This window comes from Apus apus, chromosome 1 (genome assembly GCF_020740795.1).
Source record: "Apus apus isolate bApuApu2 chromosome 1, bApuApu2.pri.cur, whole genome shotgun sequence".
Taxonomy (NCBI): domain Eukaryota; kingdom Metazoa; phylum Chordata; class Aves; order Apodiformes; family Apodidae; genus Apus; species Apus apus.
In genome coordinates this window covers 189,335,819-189,362,533 of record NC_067282.1, presented here as the reverse complement: position 1 = coordinate 189,362,533, position 26,715 = coordinate 189,335,819, and the positions used below count along the sequence as shown (strand labels likewise).

The window sequence follows — 26,715 nt, the reverse complement described above, 5'->3', positions numbered from 1 at the left end:
TAAAAGTGTACAGGAAAGAGTTTTCGAAAATTGTATTAGATCATCAGTATTGGCCATTAAAAAATAATAGAATCATAGAATCCTAGGGGTTGGAAGGGACCTCAAAAGATCATCTAGTCCAACCCCCCTGCCAGAGCAGGATCATCTAGAGCACATCCCACAGGAACGCATCCAGGTGGGTTTTGAATGTCTCCAATGAAGAAGACTCCACAACCTCTCTGGGCAGCCTGTTCCAGTGCTCTGTCACTCTCACAGTAAAAAAATTTTTTGGAATATTCACCTTAAACCTCCTATGCTCCAATTTGATCCCATTACCCCTTGTCCTATCACTGGTCAACACTGAGAAAAGCCTAACTCCATCTCCCTGACACTCACCCCTTACATATTTGTAAACATTGATGAGGTCACCCCTCAGTCTCCTTTTCTCCAAGCTAAAGAGACCCAGCTCCCTCAGCCTTTCCTCATAAGGGAGATGTTCTACTCCCTTAATCATCTTTGTGGCTCTGCGCTGGACTCTTTCCAGCAGTTCCCTGTCCTTCTTGAACTGAGGGGCCCAGAACTGGACACAATACTCCAGATGTGGCCTCACCAATGCAGAATAGAGGGGGAGAAGAACCTCTCTTGACCGACTAACCACACCCTTTCTAATACACCCCAGGATGCCATTGGCCTTCTTAGCCACAAGGGCACATTGCTGGCTCATGGTCATCCTCCTGTCTACCAGGACCCCCAGATCCCTTTCACCTACACTGCTCTCCAGCAGGTCAGCCCCCAACCTGTACTGGTACATGGGGTTTCTCTTCCCCAGATGCAAAACTCTACACTTGCCCTTGTTGAACTTCATCAGATTTCTCCCCGCCCAACTCTCCAGCCTAAGTCCCTCTGAATGGCAGCACAGTCCTCCAGTGTGTCAGCCACTCCTCCCAGCTTTGTGTCATCAGCAAACTTGCTGAGAGTACATTCTATACCCTCATCCAGGTCGTTGATGAAGATGTTGAACAACACCGGTCCCAGTACCGACCCCTGAGGGACTCCACTAGTCACACACCTCCAACCAGATTCCGCCCCATTGACTACAACTCTCTGCCTCCTTCCTTTCAACCAGTTCTTGATCCACCTCACTGACTGATCACCAAACCCATTCTTGATCAACTTATCTACAAGGATGCTGTGGGAGACAGTGTCAAATGCTTTACTGAAATCAAGGTATACCACATCTACTGCTCTACCATCATCCATCCACCTAGTAATTTCCTCATAGAAGGCTATGAGGTTAGTCAAACATGATTTACCCTTAGTAAAACCATGCTGACTGCTCCTGATGACCCCCATGTCCTTGATATGCCTAGAGATAGTGACAAGAACAAGTTGTTCCCTCACCTTTCCAGGGATGGAGGTGAGGCTGACCAGTCTATAGTATCTTTGCATTTTCTTTAAGACAAAAGAAAATCTAATTGTAGTAAATATTTTTTTATTATTTATTTATTTTCTACATCTGCATTTACTATTTTGATACTGATTTAGGGTGTTGGAATACCAATGTACTTAAAGGAACCGGGAATGAGTAAGCTGTGTCAAAAATCTTGTAGCTACATACTAAATGAAAGCTGTATTTGCAGCTTAAGTGACACCTGAGATATTAAAACATTGACATTTACTTAAATTTATCTTTGAACACACAGCTTGACAATCGTTTTTCCAACATTCCAGGTTGTTTTCTATTCAGATTTTAAAGCTGAAAAGTTCAGTCTTCAGTCTTCATTGCAGTGCAAAACCATGTGGGAAAAATCTGTTTAGTTCATTTGAAAAATACCACAAAACTGAAGAACAGAGGCAGTTAAAAAAAAAAACAAAACAACAAAACAACCACATTTTGATGATACGTTATTAATAGATAACTACTATTTTAGTTCACAACATGAGTAGATAATATATTTTTTGTTTTTTGTAATTTTCTAGAGGCTGACTTGTAATTTTACTAAGTATTTGTTCCTTTCACATTCATTTTGTTGATAAAATTTCTCCTGAAGCCTGGCAGTGTGATTTTTTTATGATTGTCTTATTGTTACTTGTTGCAAGTTAATAAAAGAGATTTAAAGTAAATTATATGGAAGTGTAATTTTTTTTTTTTCTTTTATAAAAAGCATCAAACAAATCCCATAAGAGTAATTTATAGCCTCAATAGGCACTCTTTTGAAGGCTTGAATAAAATAAGTAGTAAAAAGCTAGTGAAAATTTGGAGACAATGTTTATCCTATGCAGTATGCAGTGCCCAGGTTTTTTCAGTAGGACTAGTATTGTGTTTTTAAATTATTTGGTCAATAGTTTCTGATGAAGGAATTCACAGAAGTACTGTACTAGATGTTAACTGTGGATTTCAGTTGAAGATTCTCCATTCAGCCAAAAAATTCAGCCAGAAAGCTTTTATTTGGATCAAAGCTGTCCTCCCATTTTGACCTGCTTAGGGCTGTTGAGGTAGTGATTTAGGGTGGTCTTGCTCTCTTTGTCATCTGTTGGAAGCATCTGAAGGTACTGGTAATGAAGACTCACCCCTTCAGATGTCAACATGGGTTGGGGGAGAGATGCTTACAGAATGTGGTGGAAAGAGAAGAGCAAGCAAGTAGAAATTTTAATCTCTTGGACTTCAAACTGTACAAGATGGCTCAGCCCCCTGTCCCGCTGAATCTCAGAAGTGACCGGTGGTGGGGAGCCCACCATTTCCCTGAAGACATTATTACCCCCTCATCTTTTCCATGGGTCTCCTTGGAAAAAAGGAATCTCCATCTTTCTTACAGCCCTTCAAGTACTGGAACACGATGATGAGGTCTCCCCTAAGCCTTCTTTTCTCAGGGCTGAACAAACCCAGTTCTATCAGCCTTTCCTTTTACAGCAGGCTTCCCACTACTTTGATCATCTTTGTGACCTTCTCTGCAGCCTCTCCACATCTTTTTTGTATAGTAGGGACCAAAACTGAATACTGTGTTCCAGGTGTGGCCTGACAAGACCTGAGTAGGGTGGGGTGAATTCTTTATCTCTGCTGGTTGATACCTTTGTTGGTGCAACCAGCATCCTGTTCGCTTTCTTTACTGCTGCAGCACACTGTTCACTCATATAGAGCTTGCTGTCCACCAAGACACCAAGGTCCCTTTCCACAAAGTTGCTGTCCAGCCAGGCAGATCCCAGCCAGTGCTGCACTCCTGGATTACGTGTTCTGAAGTGCAAGACCTTATACCCATCCCTGTTGAACTTCATAAGGTTCTTCCTAGCCCACTCAGCTTATCCAGGTCTTCCTGTAGGGTAGTTCTCCCTTCTAAAGTTTACTTCCCCACTGAGTTTGGTATCATCTGCAAAATTCCTCAGGGTGCACTTGATCCCACCATCCAGATCACTTAGGGAGATACTGAACAGTGTTGGGCCCAGTATCAGTCCCCAAGGGACCCTGCTGGTGACAGGTTATCAGTTTGAAAAAGAGCTGTTTACCACCACCTTCAGAGTGTGGCATGTCATCCAGTTCCACACCCACTGCACAACTGTGCTTTTTCTTGGATGGAGTAAGCTTGCCCAGAAAATAAAAGTCTCATGTTATTGATAATATTAGAATTAATAAAGTTGTATGCAGGTGGTAATATCTTAAAATTTGCCTCACTTTCTGCTACTGTTTTCTTCATTTACGTTGCAGTAGGATTTTCTTGTAGAGGCTTTTCTCAACAAAGTGGTTGCAATTTATATCCTTGAGGAAGCATTGATGGCTAGTGTATGATACATCTGAGCTGAAGTATGAGAGTGTTACTGTCTCATAATTGCTCAGGACTCTTCAGGGTCAGGACAGATCTTTCACTTCTCAGAGATAAGAGTGGTAGCATCAGCATTAACCTCCAGAGAATCTTGATAAAGCAGATTGCAACAACTCTACAGGTGTTGCTGTTTTCAGATAAGTAAGTTTCATGCTGCTGTCTTCAATCAGTGATCCAGTGTGAAGGCTAATTATTTCTACAGACTTTGATTTGATTGGATGTAGTTTCTCGTTCTGATCAGAGTTCAGCAAAGCTGCACCTGATCATCGTTATTATTCTGTTACTGTCACCGGTTGGTGGATAGGGATAGAAGTAGTCTGAAGAGTATTTTTTGGATTAGCTTGGTGAGTCTTGTATATGAACTGTTAAAAGCTAGAAGCAGGTTATTTTATTAATCCAGACAAGATAAGGCTCCTGATGATAGCTATCAGGTATCTAATGAGTTTAATTAAAATACATGCATTATTAAAATTTCCAGCTGTGGTATTGTGCGAGTAGCAATTTTGAGATACTTGGAACGAGTAATGGTGTTGGCTTTTCAGTTACTTTTGACATCAGCCCTTTTAAAAGTCCTTTTATACAGTTTTGCAGAGTTCTGACCATAGAGCTTGTGTGCTGGACATAGATGAAGAGCAGCTGACTGTTTTCAGACGTTACACTTTTTCTTCTCTTTAATCAGTAAAAAGGCTGCTGTGTTCAGCAGCTGCCTGCTTCAGTTTCTCTGGAGTTATTAGTATGCTAGTTTTAATAGAAGCTGAATGAAATGTAAAGCATGTAGGCCAAGGAATGTTGTTAAGCAATCATATGGTCACAAAAAGCTTGGTGCAATTAGATCATCATGATGAGACAAGATTGAACATTCAGCCCAACTGCAATCCCTAGGTAGAGACTGATTCTGATCATGTTGCTATGGAAGGAAGTAGTTGCATTTTTTTCAGGCCAGCAAGTCAAGGAAGATAACAGTTCCAAAAGTTTCCTAGTCTATTAGAGGAATACTGGTCATCAGAAATTGCAGATTGTGTTGCTAGCTTGTAGAATGCTATGTGCTTCGTGGTGAGAGAAGAGGATGAAAAAAGCTAGTGATGTATCTTGAGTGTCTTTTTAATTGCTGTGCTAGAATCTTGGGTAGTGTTCTTGACTCTGTGTCATGACTGGACTCTGTTGTAAATAAACTGAGAAAGATTAGCTGGGGAAACAGGAAAGGAAGACAGTAGCTCACAGAGTGGTCAGGGTTGGAAGGGACCTCTGAAAGTCATCTAGTCCAACTCCTCTGCTAGAGCAGGATCATCTACAGTAGATCACAAAGGGACATGTCCAGATGTGTTTTGAATGTCTCTGGAGAAGGAGACTCCACAACCTCTCTGGGCAGCCTGTTCCAGAGTTCTGTTACTCTCACAGTAAAGTTGTTCTCCCTTACGTTTAACTTGGACCTCCTATGCTCCAGCTTGTACCCGTTGCTCCGTGTCTTGCCATTGGACACTGCTTGATATGTGTAGGTTATAACTCATGTTTATTACTAAATACTGTTGATATTTCTGTTCCCACTTATCCTGTTCACTTGCCTTCTTAGTCAACAAGCCCACCTATTAGAAAACGTGTTATTGAATGTGATACAGGTATTTGTTCATTCTCAGTTCTTATGTTGTGTTCCTTGAAAAAGAAGTCATTGGAATAGCTTGCTTGAAAACTTAGTTGTTAATATTAAGAAGAAAATAGGTCTTTCTTACACACAAAGTATTGGTGTAAATCTAATTGTGTTCAGTATCTAATAAGAAATCTTCACAAAACATTTACATATTACATTGATGTAATCCTTCAATTTACAGATGTGGGAATTGGAAGATTATAGAGTATCTGTTCACTGGACAAGAATTCAGTAGTATCTTTATTGGATTACTTAATATTCTTAACATCGCTTTCATTGCAATCAAACTACTGACTTTTGTTCAGAAAGGCACTCATGTGACCCTACATATCTGGAAGTGACAAATGTGACCTAAAATACACTCAATGAGAGGAGATCTTTGAATTGCATGTTGGCAGTGTGTCAGTCAGTAAGCATATTCTTGTTATTTGCTGAGAAGTAGGAATAAGCAGCAGTTTTTAATAAAATTGTTTAGATGTTACTTTAGTCTTTCACTATAAAGATGTGATTTGTGTTTCTACACTTACTTGAATGATTTTTTTGAGTTGTGAAGTGTTAAGCTAACACTATATTTTTTACAAGTCTATTTTGAATAATTAATTTATTAACTTATTAAAGCTAATGGTATGGTAAAGCTAAAGCAAATTAATAAAACAGTTGTATAACTAATATACGACTATTTCGGTATCTTTGAAATCTGGAGGCTAAAAGTTCTAGTGGTTGTCTTCATCATGTATTTCAGCAAAATGTGATAACTAATGAGTATCTGCAGAAAAGGATATCCTTGTGCTCTTTTTAATGAGCTAACAATTTCAGCAGTCCCATTGTTTAGAATAAAGGGATACATGTAAATGAGGCCAGTGCTGAGATTGTGTTTAAACAATGCTGACAGTTCTTCTATTGTTGTCCATTAATTAATTTCCCAGCATCAAGGCTCTCTGGGAATGAACTGCAAAAAATAATTAAAAAGATACATGAGGTAAATAGTTTTAGAAATTCAAAAGGTGAAATAGAAAATCAGTTCAGTAAATATTAGTCATACTACTTATTTGTGCTCATTTGCTTTTTAAAAAGAGGTTGTTTAGGGAGTATGATCCTGTTTTGATTCACATGCTCTGCTGAAGTTCTGCTTGCAGGTGGAAAAGTTGCCATATTCTCTTTTAATCAATGATTCCTGTCCCTGTTTCAAATCAGTAGTCTGCTTAAAGCAGGTTAACATTTGTGAGAAAATATTTTGCCTTACAGCAGAGTTCTATAGAATTAAATTCGTTGCAGTGTGTTTTTACTAATTATCTGGATTTAGTTTGTGGTCTGTAAGGTAACTCATATCTTCCAGTACAATTCTGTGAATAAAAGCAGTTTTGCTTTTGCTGTGACACAGCTTTGCTTTTTCCCCACCACGATTTTGACCAATTAATTGGTGTCAAGTCATTACTTTCTCAAGTAACAGGAATTTTAATCTTTAAGTTCAAATTAAATTAGTGATTTCAGGTAGAAAGAATAGGGTCTTAATTAGAAGGAAACTTCAAAACAAATTTATTTCCAGCTGGGCAATCACGTCTGAATAATTGAAGGCCAACTGTAAGCCTAACTTAAAATAAGTATTTGCAGTAATTATCATTTCTGTCATTGAATGCAGATTAAAAAAAAAGATGAGATTTGAATTTAGTATCCCAAAGGTGCAAGCCTTTGAAAATATCTTGTCTGGAGGTTTTCACTCAAATCCGTTATATAACCTATTAAAAAATAAACAGCTTGCAGCTTTTAGACGGTGTTTTGTTAAGCTACACCTGTGCTAGAGGCAGTGAGGGGGTGGGCTGGCAACTAGTCTGTTGCTTCTGGTTTTATCCTCCTCTTACTATTACTAAGCCATTCCTTAACAACTCAGTCAGTACTTCCGTAACTTCTCACACGCAAGAGGGATTTTAATTTACGGTGGGGACATCTGAATAAATTAAAGATACAAAGTGAATTTTCTGACAAATGGCTAGAGGGTAGACTTTTCAAGTGTGTGTATGTTTTTGAAGAGACTGTTGGTAGTGTCATCTTATACCCTCTTAGAGCTTGTGTGATCTAACTGCCTAAGTCTTTTCCTGAGGAAAATACTCAGGACTACGGAGTGCAGGGAAGTGTATGCTTCAGGTTTATAGTCGTGCAAGAAACAAAATACATTGTATGCTTCTGTTTCATGCTGTTGGAGGAAGTCAAGGACATAGTGATGTTCAGTGTTAATTACACAGAGATTCTCTGCTTTAAGTCATTATGCTGCTCCGTGGCTTGGTAAGATAATTAGGAACCATATTAATGGCTCTAACCAAAATACTTTGTTCTTCAATACATTCATTATAGTGAACAAAAGAAAATAAAGCTGTAAGTAATCATCCACTTTCTAAAACCTAAACAGTGTAAATTATCCACTGTTACTGATGAAGACTTAAAATGTTATGTGGCTGTTATTTGTTAATGCACTGTAGTTCCATTAGTTCTTGCTGCTGGTTCTGATGTTCTCATCTCCAAACAATTCAGGAGTTTTGATCTTAAATCCTTACATGGAAGAAAAGCTTGCAGAAAGTAGTATTTTTTGCTTCTCTAGGAGCCATAAATATGCATATTAGATATGGGTTTTATATCTCCTCCCTCACCATTCTGTTGTTTGTTGTTAGCAAAAATCACAGTGATTATCACTGGTAGAATCCATGCTCACATTGCCATGTCCCTGTGCTTGCCATGTTCTGCCTAGGCATAACTAGTAGGTAAAATGGATGTTGTTTACCTTCTGCTTTGTAGAAATTAAAAGCAGCAGACTAAGTATTATTTTATCCAGTAAATACAAAGAACAGGTCACTCTTCACTACAGATGAGAAGAGGCTTATTAGCATGGGAAATTACAGAAAAGAAATCAATAAGCTTCCTGATAGTTTCACTATCAGTATTTCATCTGTGTATATCTAGGTTCTTTTCCAAGTAACTAAATTGTTATGAAAACCAATCTTCACCTAGTTTTCAGCATAAATCTACCAAATCTAATAGAATATTGTAAGATAATTTTTTTTTTAACAGAAGAGAAGCTCTAGGGAGATCATCTAGCAGCCTTGCAGTGCCTGAAGGGGCGCTTAGAGAAAAGCTGGGGGGGACTGTTTACAAGGGCCTCTAGCGATAGGACAAGGGGTGGGGGCTTTAAACTGGAAGAGGGTAGATTTAGATTAGATATTTGGAAGATATTCAATATGAGAGAGGTGAGACACTGGAACAGGCCCTCCCTGGAAGTGTTCAAGGACAGGCTGGATGGGGCCTGGTGCAAGCTGGTCTAGTGGGATGTGTCCCTGCCCATGAAGAGGTGATGGAAATAGGTATCTTTAGGGTCCTTCTGAACCAAAACATTAGGTAAGTCTATGAAATAGGAGATGTGAACACGGTTGTTACAAAGGTTGTTTTAAAAACAGCTTTTCTATGAGTGATCACTAAGGGCTGAGATAGTATTTTTTGCATGGTGTTTGGTTGTTCCAAATACTTCTAGCTTGCTGTTATGACCTGAAAAGGTTTCCATTACAGATTTTAAAGCACTATGAAATGTGTTTGGATCAGGTTTGTTTTTAATGCAAAGATCAAACTAACCCATTATTTTTCATATTAATTGATGGATATTTAATTTATTAATTCATGGATTAGAAACAGCTGTTATAGGCCCAACTATAAGTAAGGTTGTTTTTTGATTGTTTTTTTGTTGTGGGTTTTTTGTTGGGGTTTTTTGTGTGTGTTTTGTTTGTTGTTTTTCTTAAGCATAAATTATCCAACTTTGTTGCTGTGTTTATTGTCAGCTTAGAAAAGTGCTGTTAGTCATTTACTGTTTTTAAGATTATCCCCTTGGGAACAGTCATGGTGAAAGAAAATCAATTATAGAAAACAATCCAGAATGTGCTAACTTGACAACAGTAAATGTTTTTAATACGTATTTTATGTATATAAAAAAATACTTTTTAATGTCTATCATGGCTAAAATTAAAATTTTTAGCACCACAGCATAATCAAAATTTCATTATATAGCTGCCTGTAAAACTGTCAGGCAGGAGAAGGTTATGATCCTACGTAAGTTGGTAAACTGCTGTGTACAATGAAAACAGTTGCAATCCTTGAAGTAGTCCAGTAAAGATACAGGATTAGATTAGAGATACAGGATTTATGTGACTTCAGTACAGTGCTCTCCAAACTTAATAATAATATTCTTTTACCATGAGTAAATACGACACTTTAAGAAAGTGTTTTCATGTTTTTTGTAGTGACAAATCACACCTTGCAAATCTTCAAGAGCCAGTGAACATATGAACCAGTTGAGATAGCCAACTGAGATTGCTGAAAACAGTGAAGATGATTTTTTCCCTAAAGGTTGTTAAAGAAAAAACACGGCTGTGGAATTAAAGGGAATGCTCTTGTATATATAATAATTGTCTGAAAGATAGGAAACAAATGGTAGGAATAAGCAGACAGGTTCAAAATTAAAGGAAATCGCAAGTAATTCTTTTACAGTTTGTGATGTGGCTTTAGCTGTTTCTGCTGAAGGGATTGGAGGAGGCATACAGGAGACAGCAAAGTTTGCAGGCAACTCCACGTTATTGAGAGTGGTAAAGGCAAGAGGTACGCAGCAAGGAGTTGCAGGATTTCATGTTGCTACAACCAGGCACTAAATAACAAGTGAAATTCTGCATGGACAAATACAAAGTGATAATGTGTGTGTGCTTGGAACAATCATAATTTTACTGGTTTAACTATGGGCTTCAAGTTAGTTTTCTACACTCAAGCACAAGAGGCAAATCTGAGCTCAGTAAGAGTCAGGAAAGAAAAAGGAAAAAAATAAAGGCTTGGAATTGCTGGGAAAGGGAAACAAAAAGATCATTATGCATTTATGAGAGTTGTATTCTTTCTGTGTCTTACATGCTGTGTACAGTTGGGCCTTATTTCAAAATCAGAAAATACAGAAAAGTATGCTTAAGAAGGCTGAGCAAAGGTGGTGGAACAAGTATATGAGGGACAAAAAAAATTCTAGTCTGCAAAGAGAAGTAAAGATGAATGGGCTGAAGAAAGTGATCAGGAAATGAGTTTTCCTGTTCTCTTTCAGTGCGATAACAAGCAGGTGCTGAGTTTAAAGCAGACATGCTCTATAGTATGCATTTGTGTTTTGGAATTGTTTGTCACAGAACTTTGATTATCAAAAAAGTTTACAGTTGCAAAAGCTTTAGCCATTTAACTAAAGACAAATCCATTATCAGCTAACAAATGGGCATATTCTACAGCTTGTGTAAAGACATCTCTGAGCATGAAAGCATTGAAAGTTGGATGAGTATTCTGAACAGGTACTGCTGTCTGCTTGCACTTTTATACTCTTAGTCATCTGCTGTTGGTCGTTCCTGGTGGCAGAATAGTTACTATGATGGACCTCTCCACAGTGTTCTAAGTGTCATCTTAGACTGGAGCTCTGAGCCTCAATTTTGGCAGAGGATTGAGTCTGTGCTTAGGAAGTCAAGAGTTCCTGGCTGATGAAAAAGGCAACAGGAGCAGCCAACACATTCCGCTTTCCATTATAATCCTGCACTGGCATCTTTCTCTTTTTCTGCCATGGCTTGCTTGAATAATTTTGGAAAAATTACTTAAACCTCTTTACAGCTAAACTAAATGCTTTTTATAATGTGTAAAAAACAGAGTTGCTTAAAGTTGCTGTATTCATCTGAAATCTTAAAAGTGTTTTGATGTCCTTGTGTCTGAGCCATTAATGTGTGTGAAATGTGGTGGTTTAATACCTAACCCTGGCACAATTTCAAAGCTTTAATCATTCTGAGTACTTAAAAAATAATCACATATTGTGTTTATCAATTAATACAATACCATGAGATATTATCCTCCCTACATGCTGAATTATCTAGGGTATGGGAGGCATACAACAAGATTTGCATTCTTTCAGTGACTGTCTAATTCAAGAAGTTTGTGGAGTGCAGTGTGAAGCATGCCTTTCTTTTCAGCTGCAGAGGAGATCCAGCATTTGCAGGGCAATGAGATATTTGTGATGTTAACAATCTAAATGACTTTTATTGATAATGACAGATGGTTCTTAGATAATGTGCTCTGAGTCATCTGTAATATGTTCAGAATAAGTCTTCTGGAAGGTTGTACATCTGTCTTGAGATCTTTTGCTAAAATATTTAAATCAAGGTCATTGTTTATATTTTATTTTAAATAGCTTTTAGCTGGTAGTCTGCATTTCTGTACATCTAGAGATCAAACTGTTTGTAACTTCAAAAGCTACAAATGGAAAAGTATAATAGGTAGCAGGTGTTAGAAAAGGCAATTATGCATTAGCTGTTTTACTCAATTTCCAAAACTGTCTAAAACTATCCACTGGAAATACTTTGTAGCTTAGACTTACTCTGAAGTATGATGAAATTTTAAGTCTATAGGGAGATATGCATTTTTCTCTAATGAATTGCATATTTAAACCTATTTTGTTTCATTTAAAAGAGCTGAAGAAAATTGTATTGAAAAAAAAGGTTGAACAGAAAAATCTCAAGAAAAAGTTCTTGTGCACCTCCAGATATTTTTTCTGCTATTCCTCAAAAACATTTTCAATTTCCATTTTGCAGCTCTACTGTTTTATTCGCTTTTAATTTGTTTTGTAAGCCACTTTTCTTGGCTTTCTGGCTATGGAGGAATTTTTTTTATTATATGATAATGGACTGAATTTTTGGGCTTTAAATCAGTATCTTAGGTAATTTCCAGATAAAAGAATACTGTAATGATCTAATTTGACTAGCTATGTAATATTGTTTGTGAGTCCATGTCAGAGAGAACAAAATAAAAAAATTTGCCAACAGTTATTCCAAATTCACTTTATAAGTTAAAATGCTGCTTTCAGACAGATTTCTTTAATCCTGTTCCATTCTCCCCTGTGTCTTTTTAAGAGTTTATGTAATGTTGGAGGAGTGAGGACAAGAAAGGAGGATTCGTATATACTAATAAAAGACCAAGTTCTTTTCATTTCCCTCTTTCTTGCTCCTGTTACTTAATTAAAGAAATGCAAACCTTTACTATATTCAGGCAGGATAGCAATCCAATACATAAAATATCCTGAAAAATAATTATTATCTTAAATGAGATTTTCCTGCCAACAGACTATTTAGTCTCACTACTTCTTCATCTGCAAAAATAGTCTTCCTCTTTGTTAATCACATCTCAGCAGTATTTTTGTACTTTCTCTGTTTAGCAGTCTCAGACCAGCTTTATCTGCATCTATCCTGTAACCAACATTTTTCTGCTCCCCTGCTTTCCAGCTTGAGTGCAAATGCTTAGGTTGGTGCTGTGCTTGTCATTTACCTGTTTTTAAAAGTAGATCTAAACAAAGATCATATTTCACCAGGTAGTGGTGAGCTGAGCTGCTTCTGACTGTGCCAGAAAGTCTTCATCAGTGACAGCACGTACTTCAGAGTGGGCTTCTGCAAAATTTGCTACAAAGTACTACAATTAGATCTTATAAATTATTTAGATATCATCATTTAAGTATCCCTACATTTGTCAGATTATGTAGCTTAATTTTATGATTATTATTTTTAAATGTTGTTTTAATGAGATTTTACATAGCATTAGTTCGCAGTCATCACGTTGATAATTAAGTGTAATTATTTTTTCAGTTCTCAGTGGTATAGCACATAAAATCTAAGATTAGTTTGGTAATACAAGAAGAATTGGTCTTTTAAAAGTAGGATCACAAATTTTTCGAAACCCTTAGGTATAATTATAAAATCATAATTTCTGGGGGGAGTTTTATAAAGTAACTGAATCTGCTGACTTGAACCAGAACAGAAAGGTGCAGATTTGAATACAAATCTGAGTTGTAAATGTTTTGTGTTACAAGGAGTAAGTTTTTTCCTTTAGTAAAAACCTCTAATTTAGTAAAATGTAGACCAAGTTGTATGTTTTTGAAATACGTATTAGTTTCCTATAGCAGAATTTTTAATGAAAAAGGTGCTACTTTGCTCTTAATAATGGAGATAAATATACATTCACACCACAAAGTTGAGTGAGACAGTACAGTGTTTCATGACATATAAACTAATGGATAACATCAGAAATGGAAGAAACACATTTGTAAAGAATGAATTTAAATATGAGAACTGCAAACCTCTCCTTAATTCCCATTAGTGATAATAGCTGTGAATAGGTTTAGCATAGATGAAATGCATACATATTTGTGATGAGAAGAGAGAGAGATTTAGCTAACATTTGTAGTTAGTAGTGAATGTCATAAAAATACACTTGGGTATATGGTGATCAAAAATATTATTTGTGTATTGAAATGATGATTTATTTTTATTTTTTCTAGTCTGAACCAGAGGGTTTTTCTCACTTCCACTTGTATGTCTGTGCTGCCTTCCTTGTCAGGTGGAGGAAAGAGATCCTGGAAGAGAAAGATTTTCAAGTAAGTGAAGGGGATATTTTTCAAGCACAGGGTGGTATTTAATACATTTAGCTCCCCAGTGTTACTTGGGGAGTAGAAGCAGTTGTAGCAAGACTGATAGTGTCTGACTGTTAGAGTTGCTCCCAAACTGTTAGACCTGAAGTGATGGGCTATAAGCAGCAGGAGATGTATTTTCTTTGTCCACTCTGCAAAAAAATCCTATCTTAACTGAGACAGGATTTGAAAAGAGGATTTCTTGTTAAAAGTAGAGCCTTAGTATTTCACAAAGAGGTTTTCTGAAAAGGTAACTGGATATTTATTTTTTTTTAATCTTAAATGCAGTGCTAGAGTTATTTATAATACCTCATCTGTATAACAGCACACTTTTACAAGGTGATGTTCATGCTTTAAAAAAAGCTAGACAAGCAGTCTTTTGAAAAAAGGATCCTGTTTTTCAAAATGAACTAAAAATACTGTATTTACTTCAGGTCCCTACATTTAAAAACCTCACATTTTCCCAGCAAAGTGTGTATCAGGGAGTTGTGTGGAATAGGATTTGAATATGGTAAATAGGCAAGTCATTTGCATACCCCTATAGAAGTTCAGTTATGTTTGTGAACCGGTGACAGTTCACTTTCATGGAAATACTTCCAATTTAATTTTACTCTGTGATACCCATGCAGTGCCTGAAAGGCATTAAGGTCCTGTTTACAGGCTGACTGTAAACAAACTGTGTTGCAAAGCCCCCACTATTGCCTGTCCCGGGGAAATGGCCCGTTACCAGCTTATTTTCTCTCAATCTTACTGAACTCTGTTGCCCTTTACAAATGAACCGTTGTGTAAATTTGTGTATCCCTTCAATCTATTTTATCTTACTTCATAAAACAATTTATTCAGAGCACTTTAACTGTCATTGCCCATCTTTGCAATAAAAAAACGCCTAGGGGCACAACTTAACAACTTTAATTTATACTACCCTAACAATGCCACATTTTCTCAATTTATGATATTTTGTCAAAAACAACTTTAATGTTGGCAGCCATGCCTCTCAACTACAATTGTTCATTGTTAATCCTTCCTATTAAAATTTTCTTGTTGACTTCCTGCACTAAAGTTCATAATTTTTCTCATCTCTACTGGATTTATTACAACTCTGTAAATAGTAATTCCAAGGTATAGTACCATGAAGATTTGTTTTCTTCTCCTTACACATTCAGATTTGTTTACTTATTTAATAGTTAAGGTATTTCTTTATTGTTTAATTCTTTATAGGCTATATAAGCTAGACTATGAAGTATGTAAGTCAGGAACACACTGAAACACATTTATCAGACTGCTTTAACTTGCTTACAACATAGAAATGCAATTAGTAGTTTTGTGGCTCTCTAGACTATTGCAATTTTATCACTATTATATGTTATCAGTAAAAGGCTTGACCTTTATTGTGTAACATGACCTTTTAAAATGACTAAAGTGTTATAAATTCTCCAAATAATATTTCTCTCCCACAGGCAAGAATAAACTCCATTATTCTTAGACTTTCTTAATAAAAGTTGGAGACCATTGCCTAGTCTTCAAAGTAGTAGCTCAAGTAACAGGCATTTGAACTACATCAAAAATTGGGAAGTTTAGTATATGTTGTTGGAATACTCTGATTGTGTTGGATTCATGTTATTGAGAAGTGATAGTTATAGTGCATTTTGTTTGGAAATTTTGTGTTGTGTAGACTACATCAAGAATAATCAAAATATGCATCCAATCATTTCATTTGTGCATTGTGTGTTGTATAATCACGTGACATAGGCAGCTCTCTCCTAATTGTCAGTTGGAGTGTCTGGTTCTTTACCACCACCTGTGAAAGCTCTCTCTTTTCTTTTACATGTCTTTCAGTAGGATTAAAAACCTCACAGGAACTCTAAGACAGAATAATTTCCCAAAACATCAGAAGTGGTGATATGCCAGATGAGACACTGAGTAGGTTATCAAAGGCCGATTTTAAATTACTTGATTTTTCAATATTTTTTTCTTATTATTTGTTGAAGTGTATTATCAGTAATACTACATACTGGGTGATTATAGGAAATATTTATTCTCCTTATCTTAACTATGTCTTGTTGCAACCTAAACATTGAGTAAAATTATGTGTTGTTTCCTCCTCCTCATATGAATAGATAAATTAATATACTTATATACCAGATATTCAGCTGTGCATGATAATAGTTCTTTATTACAGACAGCATGTGTGTGGTTCTTGGTTTTGGGTTTTTTTGGCGATTTGTTTTGTAGCAGCAGCAGAAATTCTGCAATGCAAGGAGTTAGGCTGACTGGACTAGTACTGCAAAGTGATAAAACCTGAAAACTAGTTAGTACTTGTTTTACATTTGTGGAATTAAACATTATTATATCAGAGGAAATAAATTTTGATGAAGGAAATAGAGGAAGAAACCAATTTAGGCCTCCAGATACTGAAATTATATCTATGTTGTATATATATTAGATATATATGTAAATAATAGTGTAAGCTTCTAAAAGAAGCATATAAAACGATGTTCCTGCTAGTCCCATTTTTTTTATGTTTGAAAGAACAGAATAATTTTCTCACTCTGATAAAGTTATGATAGAAGTTGTGTTAATTGTAATCTGTTTGAAGAAGTTATTGTTCTTACTGCCACCTGTTTGATAAGATCTCAATGTAGACCTCCTCTGAAACATGACATTTGCAGGATAGCATAGTTTTTTACAATAGACAACTGAGGAGAAAGGTGATACTTTATACTTAAATCTAGAGCAATTTACAGCTTTTTTTCTAGAATTTGACTGATGTCTCTGCTTTATGAAAACTGGCACCTCTTGACACTCCACAGGTTATTCAATGCCATTTGTCCATGTCCTTGTAAATTGTTCCTGTCAGAGTTCTGTAAAATAGAGTATGAATGACACTGTTTCAAACTGTAGTGTCCCAAGAGAAAACATTTTATTTCAAGATGCTGAGGAGAGGGAAAAAAAACAACAACTTTTTTGTTTTGCTCGGAGTCCTGCTCAATAAAGGTATCTGCAAGCTTTTGAGGAAGCTTTGGTCCTATTTTGAAACTTGCTGTGTAATGCAATGGGCTGTGTGATGCAATGCTATGTAGTTAGGGCAAAGATTATCGTGATGCAATTTGGCAATTATGTTATTGTTGAAAAGAATTACAGTGTTTTAATTATAGTTAGAGCTTGTTATTCTCTCATGGCACTCACTTCTAGAGAGAGAGAGAGAGAGAGTCTACTTTACCTCCATAGGATGCTTCACAAACCCAGGTACAGAAAGCTAATTTGGGTACAGAAGCTGGTTTGGGTAGCTCTGTAGCCGTATTCATACTTCAGATTAGCAGGTTTTACTTCACATGTGGGGGAATAGAGTACACAGTAGGCAGACAGTTATTGGAAGACCTTTTAATCCTGGCTTGGATTTTCCTTTGTAACAGATATGATTTTTTTCTCATAGGCTCAAATGGGTCATTCTTGGTTTATGGTATTTCTGTTTATGGTATAAATGTTAGAATCATAGAATCGTCAAGATTGGAAAAGACCTTCAGGATCATCAAGTCCAACCATCCACCTACAACACCTAAACACTAAACTATCTTATGAAACACCCTGTATTTTTTTAGCATCTCCAGGGATGATGCCTCCTCCACCTCCCTGGGCAGCCTGTTCCAATGCCTCACCACTCTTTCTGTGAAGAAATTTTTCCTAATATCCAGCGTAAACCTCTCATGGCACAGCTTGACCCCATTTCCCCTTGTCCTATCGTGGGTCATCAGGGAGAAGAGGCCAACATGCACCTCACTACAGCCTCCTCCCAGGTAGTTGTAGAGGGCAATGAGGTCTCCCCTCAGCCTCCTCTTCTCCAGGCTGAACAGCCTCAGCTCCCTCAGCCTCTTCTCAAGGCCAGTTCTCAAGACCCCTAATCAGCTTAGTTGCTCTTCTATGTTGTGTGTTAATTCACTGGTTCAATTCTAGTTTCAGATCAGAAAACAAAGAAATGTAATAAATTTAATATAGATGAAAATATTTTTTTTAATGTGAAAAATTATTACTTGTGATGTAAATGCACAGTGTGAATTAATTTAATTTCTACTATCTAAGCTTAAGTACTTAAAGATGCAAGTAAAGGAGACCTTTATATTCATCAGCATGTCTTAGACTTAGACTTTTTGTTATTAATTATCCTAACCACTGCCATAATTCGTAAATTCTCCTGAATTCTTGAGAGATGTGAGTGGTGAAATATTCAAGCATAATTTTGAGCATATTTAGAATTTAAAAATCAATTTAAATATGTCTGTTGAGTTTAATGTTTTTTTTTGTATTGGATATCTGAAAGATTTGTAAGGAAACAGGACTTCAGGGACTAGATTCAGCTGTCAAACTGAATATAAGCTTATAGTAATGATGGACTGATTCTGGTTTAACTGTTTAGCCCAAATTTTTGTTTTAGTAAGCTATCATTTTGTTGACACAGCTGATATAAAAATATATAAAAGATATAAACATATATTTTATATGTTGTAGTAAGGAAAGTGTCTTGCAGATTTTATGATTCCAAGATACAGGCTTTTCTATCTGTCTAACAGACATTTTCACCCATGCTGTCATCAACTCACATCTTTATTACTACAGTGTCCTTTTCTTTGGCTTTGACAAATGCATTTCTGCTTCATTTATATTCATCCAGACTGCAAAGAAGCTGTAAAGATCATTTTTCAGTCCATCATTTTTTCTTGCTTTGCATCTCCTTTAGCTGCCTTTCCTTTATAGCACCAAGGAAAACTTAGATGCTTTCTCCAGTCCTTTAATGGACTAATACCGACACCTTACATGTCATCTCATATTCAGTGTTAAGATGCTGACTGCCAGTTCATCAGCCAGTGATGACAGCCACATCACACACTTGGGTTCTCAAGAAAGTATATGTGCTATCTCCCATGTTGACTGTCTTGCTTAAATGAAGCACCAATTGCAGATACTTAGTTACTTTCTTCTAAATCTTTATGTAAGTTCTGTTTTTCTGAAATAGTCAGAATAGATTTGACAGGTAGGATTTAGCCTGTTAGTAGCACTTACAGTCACGTTGACTAGTTGCTTCTGTTTACTTTTCTGTCAATGTATTATCTCTTGTTTTATGCATGATTCATAAAACCTTCAGGGTAGTGACTGTCCCTTATTCTGATTTATATAATCTTTAATGATTTTTTAATCATTGTTTTATATAAATACTAGGGAGTAGGCGTCATTGACCTAATGACCAAAGGGTGGTGAGTGGTGGAGGTTGTATCTAAATACAGTCTTATAGGGGAAGAATCATCAGGTGTCCATTGGTCCTGACTTCAGCCATTACAGCCTCAATTCACCTGCACTGTTAGCAAGCCTACTCAACTTAGTCAAAGCTTCTGCATCTTCTGATTGTCACTAATATCTTGAATTGATCTGCACATGTGAATATATTGTAAAATAAAGGCAGAGACATTTTATCATACAGCCTTAGAAATACAAATTTGATCCTACAGAAATTGTTATCACAAAATGTGAATATTAAACTGAAGTGTGAAGGATAGACTGTAAGTTGTCCTTCTTTTAACTTTGATAAACTTGTGTACTTGCCTTGAGCCAGGAGGAGGAGTAAGCCCACTGACTAGAAAGTTACTGGAAGAGTCTGACCAGTTTCTATAGTACACTAAAAATAGTTTAAAAAGCATGAAAAAAGAAATAAAATGCCTAACAATACCCTTTCTTATCTTAGGTGTTTTAGTGTGGCTTCTGTAATCCTTTTTCCTCTAATGAGACTGTAGGCCTATTTTTCCTATTTCACACATTGTTTTTCGTCAAATCTTGGCTTTAAGTGTGCAAAGCTGAGAATAGAAATCATAAAAAACATCAACAAACAAGCAAAAGCCTCATGTTTTATTTATATTTTATTCAGCTAGCAATGTGCATATTTTTTATACATAATTTCACCTCTCTTTCTTTTACTTGAGTTTATTTGTCAGGAATTCATAGTAATAATAAATTGCTCATGTCTGAATTTTAAAAACAATATTTAACTTGCCTCCAGTAATACTGAAAAATTCTGGGTTCTGCATCTGAATTTGAAATCTGCACATCTGTTTCTGTTGCCCTCTTTCGATCTAGCTCCCTCTTCCAGAAGTCATATACTCCTCTAAATTATTGGAACAGTTGTATGTAGTAAAATTGTAAGTCCTAGTACAATGATAGTGAATTGCAAGTAGCTTGAATATTTGCTGCTGAAACTCAGAAGTTACTCCATGCTATGAACTAGTCTAATATTATGAGATAAACCGCAGGAGTCAGGGAAAACTAAGTCTTGCTCTTTCCAAAGTGATTGAGCAAAAATAGAAGTCCTTGAGTAGTCAATTTAGCTGCTTACGGGAAGAGGTAAATACCTAATTACTGCAGCTATGACTTACCTTGGGAAATCTGCCTAGTTTTTAACAGACCCATCTTCTACTCTAGAGAATATTCTTTTTAAAAAAATCTAATTTATACAGGTATAAGATTGCCAACCAGAAAGAAATTTTCAAAATCCCTGCTGAAGGACACTAGCTCTACAGGGCCAGGATTCTGTATCAGTAGGACGTCTTGGGAATCCAGCATGAGAAGTAGAAAGGTGAAGCCTTGGTGATAAGAAACAGGAAGAGAGTCTTTGAGTTTTGATATTGATATAAGTAGATTAAATATATTTTACTATTTTTTTCATATTTTATAAATATTGTAGCTGCATTCTTTCTTATAAATGTTGAGATTTAATATATTTATTTTCATTTTTTATCCTAACCAGCTTTAAGTGTGATTTCAAGGCACATGGCTTTTACCAAGTCATGTATTACTCAGGAGTTTGACAAATTTGAGAATCAAGGTACTGGGACATAGTTACAAGTGCCTTCTTCCCCAGCTCATTACTTGAGAGTATCTAAAAGGAACAAGGTACATCACTGTAAAGGCTGCAGTGGCTGTTCCTAGCGGAAATGTGTAAGACATAAGAAGAATAAAAAGCATTGTTTTCCAGTGATTGCTAGCTACTTTTTATTGCTATTAAGGAGATGGGGAGTATGATGAAGAGTAAGGGTCTTAAGAAATCTTATGTCACTCATCAGAACAATTTGGAGACATATTTTGACTCATTATGCACAATGTGAGTATGCAGTACTTCTCCATTTGTTTACTAGAAAAAAAAATAATCTTCAGAAAGAGATATAGTAATTTATAATACTTAATACTCTGTTTTTTCCTCCATGTAAATGTCCATGCCATTTAAAAAAACTGCATTTAGACACTATTTTTCTTCAGTTAGTTCCAAATTAAGATACTATTTGAGTAGTTTACGTATGTGATAGTCAGGGAATATATTGCAATTTTAGATCATGCATTAAATTAAAAAGTTGAAATGTGAGCACTGACAGTGCAGGTTTTTACTTGGATTTCATGTGCAATATACACCAGTGGATTAACTTCTATCCTTTCTTTCATGCAGAACAAAATCTTTGACAACAGATTTAGTACATTTTACAGCTGAGGTTGTAATTATTATGTAATAGTAGGACTGAGTTGTAATACTAATGTTTTTCTCTATTCTTCAAAAAGAACAAAGCAACTAGATGACAAAATTAGCAGTCATTTGTATTTGCTATATCAATTATATATGACATTAGCTAATACTTGTCTTCCTTGTTTTTAAAATATTATTCTTTTAAGTAACAGAAGAAAGTTCAGTACAAATATTGTATCACAGAATCTCAGAATCACAGAATCTTAGGGGTTGACAGGGACCTCGAAAGATCATCCACTCCAACCCCGCTGCCAGAGCAGGATCACCCAGAGCACATCACACAGGAATGCGTCCAGGCGGGTTTTGAATGTCTCCAGTGAAGGAGACTCCACAACCTCTCTGGGCAGCCTGTTCCGGTGCTCTGTCACTCTCACAGTAAAGAAGTTTTTTCTGGTGTTCATATGGAACCTTCTATGCTCCAATTTGCACCCATTACCCCTTGTCCTATCACTGGATGTCACTGAAAAAAGCTTGGCTCCATTGTCCTGACACCCCCCCTTAACATATTTGTAAAAATTGATGAGGTCGCCCCTCAATCTCCTCCAAGCTAAAGAGGCCCAGCTCCCTCAGCCTTTCCTCATAAGGGAGATGTTCCACTCCCTTCATCATCTTTGTAGCTCTGCGCTGGACTCTTTCCAGCAGTTCCCTGTCCTTCTTGAACTGAGGGGCCCAGAACTGGACACAATATTCCAGATGTGGCCTCACCAAGGCAGAATAGAGGGGGAGGAGAACCCCCGTAGGTTGTATGTAGGTATGATTCATGTTACAGAGACCAGTTGGATTGAAAATGGGTTACATTATGTAATTAGGCTTAAAGTTTAATGAAATAAAGCCAGGTCAAAATTAGAAATAAAGTCACTTCAAATTAACTTGTGAAGTCAGTGGAAAGACATGAGTGTGAGTCAGTCACTTCTGATCTCACCCTACCCTCTGCAAATATGTACTTCACTCTACTCATTACAAAGGATTGTGGTATTGGCAGAAATTAGAATTAATATTTTAAATGCTTCCATTTAGTGGTCTGAATATTGAAGAATCTTTGAAGACTTCCTTGAAGTTTCAAATGTCTCTGCAAGCGCAGTTACCATTTTCTGCACTATGATCAGAGACATTTTCAGTCAGGAGGAGGAGGGGGAACTCTTAAGCATCTTAGTAGCAAATCCAGTGGAGACTCCTGTGTAGAGGGAAAGGAACAGTGAACATAATCCACTTGTAAAACTTGCTGTTGTGTGGGGAAAAACTATTTATATGGCTCCTGATGCTTGGAAGATACCTTTAAATAGTGAACATTTTCATGGGAAAGAAGAGATATACATTTCTCTAGACTGCATTTATTCCTTGGGGTAGAGTTACTTGACTATAAGAGTGTCTAGAGCTTTCCCCCTTTGTGTGCAGCTCTTTTAAAAATTATTATTATTATTATTATTGTAAGAGTTTAAGGGATTTAGTATTATAGCTTTGAATACAGTATGTTTTGGGAGGAATTTACATCCATGTCGTATTAATAGGAAGATGATTTTCAAGTGACCAGATTATAAGATACCTAGTTTCTACTTCTGAACATGTTAATTTTAACTCATTTAGTGATTAATTTTATCCCTTGACTGTAACTGAGCAAACTCTAGAGTGAATTTCATTTTATTTATAGTAATTCTATAAAATCATACTATGTATTCTGTATGCTCTTGCTAATAATTGATGTGTTGTATTTTATTGATTTGTTTTAAACCTATTACCATCCATAGTCACGAGTGATGTCGTGACTAGTTAGCAGAGCAACCTAAAAAAGAATATTACGAATATATTACATGGTCCCTGACTAGCTAACTGATTCTCTTCAGAATCAGTTTCTTGAAGAAGGAAATATGAAGAATTACAAAAAACACAGAACATGGAAAATTACCTGAGTGCAGAACTTTAGAGAGAATTCCAGTAACAATGGCATGGTAATAATTTCTTTCTCAAACTCTGTATACCATTAAAAATGTAGGATCCTAATACTTAAATCTTGTAAAGCTACCTAATGTTACATTTGTACAAAGTTCTGCAGTTTACCAAAATCTTCATTTCGTTAGACTCCCTGAAAACTGCATATTTTGAATGTGATTAGATTGATTCTATTAAACTTTCAGTGCCATTGGTCAGCTTTTCCTGTTTGCCCCAGGAGTTAATTCTCAATTTTTAATGGAAATCGTTTAGTGTAACTTGGGCTAGATGAAGTGCTTTATTTTTTTTTTTCTCTATTGTTTTCATTGATGTGTTTGTTTCAATTGCAGTAAAATGTTTAGTGTGACTTCATGTCCCTTACTTGATTGGTTTTGTTGAAGGTTGTCCTTGCAGAATGAAATAACACCCAATAAATAGACCCAGATGTGCCAACCAAAAATTAATAGAAAATGTAACTTTTGGAGTGAGTGAGACTGACCTGCACTGAATATAATGTAATTATTGTTGCATTAAAGGAGGTTTCTCTATGAAGTGTTATAGAAACTAGGTTTTGGGTCCATATATTTTCATGAAGTTCCTAAAACATTCACACATAAGATATTTAATGATGGAAAACATTTTTCTGAAGTATAGTACTTAGACTTTTTTTTTTTTTTCTCCACGTCTGCATATTCTGAAAATCTAGAAAGGAAAAACGTTGCAGTGTTTAACTGATGCTGGATTTTCTAGCATATTGTACTGTTGTTCTCGGAGTTAATTTACAAGGCAGAAATTATGCAACTGCTACTCACTGGTCCTGTAACAATCAAATAAAGTGATGTCTCCAGTCAGTATTTAATATCAGTGTTTAATAGTGAGAATCTCTGTAAGTTTCTCTCTTGGTCACTTTATCTAATTTTAATCTATGCTGACAGAAGTCTCAGAAGTGATTACAAAAATTAAGAGGAAATCCAGTATTAATTTTACAACATTGCAAGTAACTTATTGTCATCCAAATATCTGAGATAAGAAAATAATAATAGAATCAAAGAGTCACAGAATTGTTAAGGCTGGAAGGGACCTTAAAGATCATCTAGTTCCAATGCCCCTGCTATGAACAGGGACACCTCACACTAGACCAGGCTGCACAAGCCTCATCCAACCTGGCCTTAAACACCTCCAGGAAGGGGGCTTCCACAACCTCCCTGGGCAATCTGTTTCAGTGCCTTGCTGCCCTCATGGTAAAGAATTTCTTCCTGATGTCTAAGCTAAATCTCTGCTCTTTCAGTTTAAAACCATTATCCCTTGTTCTATCACTACCCTGTCTGGTGAAAAGCCCCTCCTTTGCTTTCCTGCAGGCCCTTCAGTTACTGGAAGGCTCCTATAAGGTCTCCCTGAATTTTACAGTACTGTTTCTAAAGACGGTTGCATGATTTTTCAAATAGGACTACAGATGTATTGTTACAGCTGATGGCACCCATATGTATTTTATTTTTCTGACATTACCAGGATATTACACAGGGTGTGACAGAATTACAGAATCATAAAATTGTTTTGGTTGAAAAAGACCTTTAAGATCATCAAATCCAACCATTAACCCAGCACTGCCCAGTCCACCACTAAACCATGTCCCTAAGCACCACATGTACATATCTCTTAGATACCTCCAGGGATGGTGACTCAACCACTTCTCTAGGCAGCCTGTTCCAGTGCTTGACAATAGGTTTTTTAAAAACAAACAAATAAAAAAACCCCACAAACGTAATAAAGGTTTTCCCAAGATACAGAGGATACACAACTTAATTATGTTCAACTACAGAACATACAGGGTGAAATAATTTAGCAAATCTGTAGTGTTCAGGAAAACACATCATTAACACTATTAGTGTGCAAACAGCACAATGAATCCAAGTTTAAGAAAATGTAATATTGTCCTAGAATTCATATATCAGTAGCTTAATGACAAATGAAGTTGATGGGAAACTTCCCCCACTCTTTAAGAGATGATCACACATGAAGAGGGAAATAAAAAAGCTGGTTAGGGACAGAGGACTCTTGACAATCTCCAATGAATCTAGTCATTGTATCAATAAGATTATTCAAATTACCTTTGCTAAATTTTTTAAATTATGGTTTGGGACTCAGTTTTGTAATTCCATTTAAGTGAGAAGCTGGAATGGTTAAGTAGTTCTGCTTGCATCTAAGAATTGCATTTTATCTTGTAATTGAAATAGAATACTACTTCACTTTTTCTAGAAAAATGAAAGATATTAAAATATATATAAAATATAATGGGTTTGAAGGATATAATTTCTCTAATAAGTCTTTGGGAAAGATGCAAGAATAAGGACTGAATTTTGTTCACTTATCCATAAAGTAGTTCCTTGATAATCCTCTGGGTCTTTAGATGGATTTAAGTGAAACAGAATAATAATCATAATAATTCGGTTTTTACTTCAATGGAGTTTTTTGACAAATTCAACTCACCATTTTTAGTAAGTGCTACAGTTGAAGAGTTAAATTGTACACGGAGGAAAAAAAGGCATCATCTTTTGAATATTTTGAGTAGGACCTTGGGGACCCAGAGACATGCTGCTGTTACATAAATACAAGCATACTTCTTTTCAAAGCATATTCACTTGGGCACATTTAGAATCAATAAAATATAAGTTCAATAAATAGGCTTCAAAACCAAAAATGTTTTGCAAATACACAGAGCAATTCAAATATAATTTGCAGAGTGTTTTACCACAATGTGAAGGTTTTACTCTATCCATTTTATAGTGGAGACTAGCACATCATTATTAATAATGCATAATAAGATGCCAAAAGAAAATGAGATTAAAAAGCTGTGCTGAGGTTTCTACATCCATATTCTGGTATGCAGAAGTTTTTAATGCTGTTTCATTCTGGATGTGCTGATCTTAAGTGAGTACCAAATACCAGATAAAATTTTCTACCAAGACGAAATGACAACCAGAAATTTTGGGATTCGCAAAACTTCAAAGGTATCAAATCTCCCGTCACGTTAAAAAAAAAAAAGCCACAAAACTAACAACAAACAACAAAAAACCAACCAAAAACATACGAAACAGAAAAGGCTGGTTGTGCTTTCTGTTTGGTAAAAAAAACCCCAAACCCTATACTTTTTAGTGTATTCATCTATATACCGTCCAGCTATGATTTGTGCACTGAAACAGTACATGACATGTAACTTTCCACGATGTTTTAATTATCACCTGTTTGACAGAACATCTCATTTCTTAGAACTGGAGGGGATTTTTGAATCTTGCACATTCCA

General features: G+C 36.1%; 1 protein-coding gene across 2 annotated transcripts in view; it reads left to right on the top strand.

Annotated features, from left to right (window-relative positions):
* Positions 1–26,715, top strand: part of TBC1D22A (TBC1 domain family member 22A) — a 165,267-nt gene that overhangs the window by 115,630 nt on the left and 22,922 nt on the right. Inside the window, exon 12 of one of the 2 annotated variants that reach the window (XM_051642042.1) lies at positions 13,805–13,900. The exons of the other annotated variant lie outside the window; for it this stretch is intronic. Within the exon in view, the coding sequence (XP_051498002.1) occupies positions 13,805–13,900 (96 nt within the window). The remainder of the gene's footprint in view (positions 1–13,804; positions 13,901–26,715) is intronic. 2 annotated transcript variants of the gene reach the window in all.